This window comes from Pipra filicauda, unplaced genomic scaffold (assembly GCF_003945595.2).
Source record: "Pipra filicauda isolate LSUMZ 115617 unplaced genomic scaffold, ASM394559v2 scaffold1640_size7342_pilon, whole genome shotgun sequence".
Taxonomy (NCBI): Eukaryota; Metazoa; Chordata; class Aves; order Passeriformes; family Pipridae; genus Pipra; species Pipra filicauda.
In genome coordinates, this window is record NW_024104141.1 from 1 (window position 1) to 7,095 (window position 7,095).

The 7,095-nt window shown below is 64.6% G+C and overlaps 1 protein-coding gene across 1 annotated transcript; it reads left to right on the forward strand.

Annotated features, from left to right (window-relative positions):
* The first annotated feature begins 234 nt into the window (after positions 1 to 234).
* TDRKH (tudor and KH domain containing) lies at positions 235 to 6,888 on the forward strand. The gene is made up of 6 exons (XM_027722767.2): positions 235 to 424; positions 1,807 to 1,871; positions 2,741 to 2,892; positions 4,596 to 4,703; positions 6,277 to 6,367; positions 6,559 to 6,888. The coding sequence occupies exons 1-6, from the start codon at positions 339 to 341 to the stop codon at positions 6,600 to 6,602; spliced, it is 546 nt and encodes a 181-aa protein (XP_027578568.1). The 5' UTR covers positions 235 to 338; the 3' UTR covers positions 6,603 to 6,888.
* Positions 6,889 to 7,095: the final 207 nt, after the last annotated feature.

The window sequence follows — 7,095 nt, forward strand, 5'->3', positions numbered from 1 at the left end:
TCTGTCCCCAGTGTCCCCCTGTGTCCGTCCGTCCCGGTGACATCGTGGCGGCCCCGTACCCCGGGGACGGGCAGTGGTACCTCCCCTGACTGTCCGTCTGTCCCCAGTGTCCCCCTGTGTCCGTCCGTCCCGGTGACATCGTGGCTGCCCCGTACCCCGGGGACGGGCAGTGGTACCTCCCCTGACTGTCCGTCTGTCCCCTCCCTGTCCCCCTGTCCCCTCCCTGTCCCTGACTGTCCGTCTGTCCCCAGTGTCCCCCTGTGTCCGTCCGTCCCGGTGACATCGTGGCTGCCCCGTACCCCGGGGACGGGCAGTGGTACCGGGCCCGCGTCCTGGCCATGCTGGACAACGGCCACTGGGACCTCTACTACGTGGACTTCGGGGACAACGGGGAGGCCCCCCGGGAGGCCCTGCGGCCCCTCAGGTGGGGACAACCCCGGGAGAATCCCGGGAGAATCCCGGGAGAACGGGGTGGCCGGCTGGGAATTCTCTCCTGGGGGTTTGGGGTCCTGGCTGGGCCCATTTTGGGGACCCTTGGGCACTTCCAGCCCCTCCCCTGGCCCCTCAGACCTTCCATTTGGGGTCTTTTGGGGGTCCCTCTACCCTCCCCATGGGGTGCCCTGGCTGTTCCCTCCCCTGGCCCCTCAGACCTTCCTTTGGGATCTTTTGGGGTCCCCCCACCTTCCCCATGGGGTGCCCTGGCTGGGCCCATTTTGGGGACCCTTGGGCATTTCTTGTCCCTCCTGTCCCTCCCCTGGCCCCTCAGACCTTCCCTTGGGGTTTTTTTTGGGGTCCTCCCACCCTCCCCATGGGTTGTGCCCATTTTGGGGACCCTTGGGCACCTCCAGCCCCCCCTGCCCCTCCTGTCCCTTGTCCCTCCCCTGTCCCCTCAGACCTTCCCTTGGGATGTTTTGGGGGTTCCCCCCCCCTCCCCACGGGGTCTCCTGGCTGTGCCCTCCCCTGGCCCCCGTCCCCCCCGTTCTCCTGTCCCTCCCCTTCCCTCCCCTATCCCTGCCCTGTTCCTTGTCCCCCCCATCCTTCCCCTGCCCCCCCATCCCCTGTCCCCCTGTCCCTCTTCTGTCCCTTGTGTGTTCCCTGTGCCCCTGTCCCTTCCCTGTCCCTCCCCTGTCCCTCCCCTGTCCCTCCTGTCCCCTTTTCCCCTTATCCCCTGTCCCCCCCCGTCCCTCCATCCCTCCCCTGTCCCTTCCCTGTCCCCTGTCCCTTCCCTGTCCCCCTTGTCCCTCCCCTGTCCCTCCTGTCCCCTTTGCCCCGTCCCCTGTCCCTCCATCCCTCCCCTATCCCCTGTCCCCTTTTCCCCCTGTCCCTTGTCCCTCCCCTGTCCCCTTTGCCCCTTATCCCCTGTCCCCCCTGTCCCCCTGTCCCTCCCTTGTCCCTCCCCTGTCCCCTCTGCCCCCTGTCCCTCCCCTGTCCCCCCTGTCCTTCCCCTGTCCCCTTTGCCCCCTGTCCCTCCATCCCTCCCCTGTCCCTTTTGCCCCCGTCCCTCCCCTGTCCCCTCTCCCCGGTCCCGTGCCCTCTCACTCTCCCCTGTCCCTCCTGGTCCCACTGGTCCCTCCCTGTCCGCACCTCTCCCTCCCCCTCGCCATCGCCCCTGTCCCTCCTGTCCCCCTGTCCCTCCCCTGTCCCTCCCTTGTCCCTCCCCTGTCCCTCCCCTCTCCCTCTCCCCTGTCCCTCCTGTCCCCCTGTCCCTCCCCTGTCCCTCCATCCCTCCCATCCCCTGTCCCTCCTGTCCCCCTCTCCCTCTCCCCCGTCCCTCCCGATCCCTGACTGTCCCTTTTCCCTTTCCAGGGGGGATTTCCTGAGCCTGCCCTTCCAGGCCATCGAGTGCAGCCTGGCCGGGATCGTCCCCTCGGGTCAGTCTGGGGGGGCACCGGCCCCGAGCCCGCCCCGATCCCTCCCCGATCCCGGGGTTATCCTGGGGTTATCCCGGGGTTATCCCGGGGTTATCCCAGGGTTATCCCGGTGTTATCCTGGTGTGATCCCGCTGTTATCCCGGGGTTATCCTGCTGTTATCCTGGTGTTCTCCTGGCGTTATCCCGGTGTTATCCCGGTGTTCTCCTGGTGTGATCCTGGTGTTATCCCGGCGTTATCTCGTCATTATCCCGGTGTTTTCCCAGTGTTATCCTGGTGTTCTCCCGGCGTTCTCTCGGTGTGATCCTGGTTTTATCCCAGTGTTATCCCGGTGTTATCCTGGTGTTATCCCAGTGTTATCCCGGTGTTATCCTGGTGTTATCCCAGTGTTATCCCGGTGTTATCCCAGCGTTATCCCGGTGTTATCCTGGTGTTATCCCGGTGTTCTCCTGGTGTTATCCCAGTGTTATCCCAGCGTTATCCCGGTGGTCTCCTGGTGCTATCCCAGTGTTCTCCCAGTGTTATCCTGGTGTTATCCCAGCGTTCTCCTGCCATTCTCCCAGTGTTCTCCCAGTATTCTCCCGTCGTTCTCCTGTCGTTCTCCCACCATTATCCCATGGTTATCCCGGTGTTATTCCGTCAGGGAACGACTGGGAGGAGGGGTTCTCCCGTCATTCTCCCGTGGTTCTCCCGTGGTTATCCCGGTGTTATTCCGTCAGGGAACGACTGGGAGGAGGGGTTCTCCCGGGGTTCTCCCGTTGTTATCCCGGTGTTATTCCGGCAGGGAACGACTGGGAGGAGGGGTTTTCCCGTGGTTTTCCCGTGGTTCTCCCGTGGTTCTCCCGTGGTTATCCCGGTGTTATTCCGGCAGGGAACGACTGGGAGGAGGCCGCCCTGGAGGCCTTTGAGCGGCTGACGGGCTGTGCCCAGTGGAGGCCGTTGGAGGCCCAGCTCTGCAGCTTCTGCCCGGCCTCGCCCTGGCCCCGGCCCAGCCTGCGCCTCTTCGCCCGGCACCACGGCCAGGTGGGGCCTTCCCTGCGTTCCCGGCATTCCCAGCGCCGTTCCCGACATTCCCACTGCCATTCCCAGCCTTCCAGCTCTTCCCACTGCCATTCCCAGCCTTCCAGCTCTTCCCACTGCCATTCCCAACCTTCCAGCTCTTCCCACTGCCATTCCCAACCTTCCAGCTCTTCCCACTGCCATTCCCAGCCTTCCAGCTCTTCTCACCACCGTTCCCAACATTCCCGGTGTTCCCACTGTCATTCCCAATGTTCCCCGTGTTCCCACTGCCATGCTTGCCATTCCCAGCGTTCCCACCATTCCTGGTGTTCCCACCGCCATTCCCAGCCTTCCAGCTCTTCCCACTGCCATTCCCAACCTTCCAGCTCTTCCCACCGCCATTCCCAACCTTCCCGCTCTTCCCACTGCCATTCCCAACCTTCCAGCTCTTCCCACCGCCATTCCCAACCTTCCAGCTCTTCCCACCACCGTTCCCAACATTCCCACTGCCATTCCTGCCATTCCCAGTGCTCCCACCATTCCTGGTGTTCCCACTGCCATTCCCAACCTTCCAGCTCTTCCCACTGCCATTCCCAACCTTCCAGCTCTTCCCACCGCCATTCCCAGCCTTCCAGCTCTTCCCACTGCCATTCCCAGCCTTCCAGCTCTTCCCACTGCCATTCCCAACCTTCCAGCTCTTTCCACTGCCATTCCCAACCTTCCAGCTCTTCCCACTGCCATTCCCAACCTTCCTGCTGTTCCCACTGCCATTCCCAACCTTCCAGCTCTTCCCACTGCCATTCCCAGTCTTCCTGGTGCTCCCACCGCTATTCCCACCACTCCCACTGTTCCCACCACCGTTCCTGCCATTCCTGCTGTTCCCACTGCCATTCCCAACATTCCTGCCGTTCCCACCACTGTTCCCAACCTTCCCACTCTTCCCGCTGCCATTCCCAACCTTCCCACTCTTCCCACCACCGTTCCCGCCATTCCTGGTGTTCCCACTGCCATTCCTAACATTCCCCGTATTCCCAGTGCCATTCCCAACCTTCCTGCTCTTCCCACCACCGTTCCCAACATTCCCACTGCCATTCCTGCCATTCCCAGTGTTCCCACCATTTTCACCATTCCCGGTGTTCCCCCCCCATTCCCAGTGTTCCCCCCTCATTCCCGGTGTTCCCCCCCCCCATTCCCGGTGTTCCCCCATTCCCGATGTTCCCCCCCCATTCCCGGTATTCCCCCATTCCCGGTGTCCCCTCATTCCCAGTATTTCCCCCCCATTCCCGATGTTCCCTCCCACCCCCATTCACGGTCTTTCACACCATTCCCGGTGTCCCCCATCATTCCCGTATTCCCACCCCATATCCCGATGTTTCCCCCCCCATATGAAGTCCCGGTGTTTCCCCATTCCCATTGTCCCTCCCCATTCCAGTATTTCCCCTCATGTCCTGTGTCCCCTCATTCCCCCAGTGATATTCCCCCCCCCTTCAGTCCCGATGTTCCCCCCTAATTACCCGGGTTCCACCCCAAGATTCCCAGTATTGTTTCCCCTCCCACCCAGTTCCCGAGGTTTCCCCCCCCATTCCCAGTGTTCCCCCATTCCCGGTGTTCCCCCCCATTCCCAGTATTCTCCCCCATTCCCGGTGTCCCCTCATTCCCAGTATTTCCCCCCATTCCCGCTGTTCCCCCCCATTCCCGGTGTTCCCCCATTCCCGGTGTTCCCGCAGCGCCTGGACGTGGGGGCGGAGCTGGTCCGGTTGGGATTCGCCATCCCGGGACCCCCCGAGGACGATTTGGGGCCGGGATCCCAAACCCCCCCCGCGCAGGACACCCCGGTGAGCTGCTCCCGGCATTCCCGGGATGGGGGGTGGGCCCAGTGTCCCCTGGGATGGTCCCAGTGCCCCCCTGGGATGGTCCCAGTGCCCCCCTGGGATGTGGGATGGTCCCAGTGCCCCCCTGGGATGTGGGGTGGTCCCGGTGTCCCCCTGGGATGTGGGGTGGGCCCACTGTCCCTGGGAAGTGGGATGGTCCCAGTGTCTCCAGGATGACTCTCCCGGCTCTTCCCGGTGTCCCCTGGAATGTGGGATGGTCCCACTGTCGCCTGGGGTGGTCCCACTGTCCCCAGGGATATGGGACACTCCCGGGATCCCTGGGATGGTCCCACTGTCCCCTGGGATGGTCCCGGTGTCCCCAGGGATGGATCCAGTGTCCCCTGGGATGTGGGATGGTCCCGGTGTCCCCTGGGATGGTCCCAGTGTCCCCTGGGATGGTCCCAGTGCCCCCCTGGGATGTGGGATGGTCCTGGTGTCCCCTGGGATGGTCCCAGTGCCCCCCTGGGATGGTCCCAGTGCCCCCCTGGGATGTGGGATGGTCCTGGTGTCCCCTGGGATGGTCCCAGTGCCCCCCTGGGATGGTCCCAGTGCCCCCCTGGGATGTGGGGTGGTCCCGGTGTCCCCTGGGATGGTCCCGGTGTCCCCTGGGATGTGGGGTGGGCCCGCTGTCCCTGGGATGGTCCCAGTGCCCCCCTGGGATGGTCCCAGTGCCCCCCTGGGATGTGGGGTGGTCCCGGTGTCCCTGGGATGGTCCCAGTGCCCCCCTGGGATGTGGGGTGGTCCCGGTGTCCCCTGGGATGGTCCCGGTGTCCCCTGGGATGTGGGGTGGTCCCACTGTCCCCTGGGATGGTCCCAGTGCCCCCCTGGGATGTGGGATGGTCCCACTGTCCCCTGGGATGGTCCCAGTGCCCCCCTGGGATGTGGGGTGGGCCCGCTGTCCCTGGGATGTGGGATGGTCCCAGTGCCCCCCTGGGATGATCCCAGTGCCCCCCTGGGATGTGGGGTGGGCCCGGTGTCCCCTGGAATGGTCCCAGTGCCCCCCTGGGATGTGGGGTGGTCCCGGTGTCCCCTGGGATGGTCCCGGTGTCCCCTGGGATGTGGGGTGGGCCCGCTGTCCCTGGGAAGTGGGATGGTCCCAGTGTCTCCAGGATGACTCTCCCGGCTCTTCCCGGTGTCCCCTGGGATAGGGGGTGGTCCCACTGTCCCCGGGGATATGGGACACTCCCGGGATCCCTGGGATGGTCCCGGTGTCCCCTGGGATGGTCCCAGTGTCCCCAGGGATGGATCCAGTGTTCCCTGGGATGTGGGATGGTCCTGGTGTCCCCTGGGGTGTAGGATGTTCCCAGTGTCCCCGGGCTGTCCCCGGTGTCCCCTGGGATGTGGGACAGTCCTGGTGTCCCCTGGGCTGTGGGATGTCCCTGGTGTCCCCTGGAGTGTAGGACATTCCCAGTGTCCCTGGGGTGTCCCCGGTGTCCCCTGGGCTGTCCCATGGATGTTCCTGGTGTCCCCTGGGCTGTGGGCTGTCCCCGGTGTCCCCTGGGGTGTCCCCGGCTCTCACCCCTCCGGTCCCACACAGGACAGTGTCACCTCCACCGCCAGCCTCGTGTCCGACCCCCCCCGGAGCGCGGGGGACACCCCGGACAGCCCGTCCTGCCGGAGCCTGCCCGGTGAGTCCGGGGGGACATTCCCGGGACACCCCTCTGACCCCCTGCCCGGTGAGTCCAGGGGGACATTCCTGGGACACCCCTCTGACCCCCCTGCCCAATGATTCTGGAGGGGACATTCCTGGGGACATTCCTGGGGACATTCCCAGGGTGTTCCCGGGACACCCCTCTGACCCCCTGCCCTGCTCCCACAGATGCCACCAGCCCCGTGCCCAGGGACACCGTCACTGTCACCTGAGGGTGCGCCCGGGGACCCGGAGCTGCTCCCGGTGACACCATCGCTGTCACCTGGAGCTGCTCCCAGTGACACCATCGCTGTCACCTGGAGCTGCTCCCAGTGACACCATCGCTGTCACCTGGAGCATCTCCCTGTGACCCTGTCACTGTCACCCGGAGCTGCTCTCGGTGACACCATCGCTGTCACCTGGAGCTGCTTCCTGTGACACCGTCACTGTCACCTGGAGCATCTCCCTGTGATCCTGTCACTGTCACCTGGAGCTGCTCCCAGTGACACCGTCATTGTCACCTGGAGCTGCTCCCACTGACACTGTCACTGTCACCTGGAGCTGCTCCCAGTGACACCATCGCTGTCACCTGGAGCTGCTCTCGGTGACACTGTCACTGTCACCTGGAGCTGCTCCTGATGACACCATCGCTGTCTCCTGGAGCTGTTCCCAGTGACACTGTCACTGTCACCTGGAGCTGCTCTTGGTGACACCATCGCTGTCACC

What these genes read in the sequence shown, in the direction of transcription:
- TDRKH (XM_027722767.2), top strand. Translation starts at nt 339, where the DNA reads ATGCTGGACAACGGCCACTGGGACCTCTACTACGTGGACTTCGGGGAC. An exon ending in TCGCCCGGCACCACGGCCAG is followed by an intron (nt 2,893 to 4,595) that starts GTGGGGCCTTCC and finishes GTGTTCCCGCAG; the next exon opens with CGCCTGGACGTGGGGGCGGA. An exon ending in CCCCCGCGCAGGACACCCCG is followed by an intron (nt 4,704 to 6,276) that starts GTGAGCTGCTCC and finishes GGTCCCACACAG; the next exon opens with GACAGTGTCACCTCCACCGC.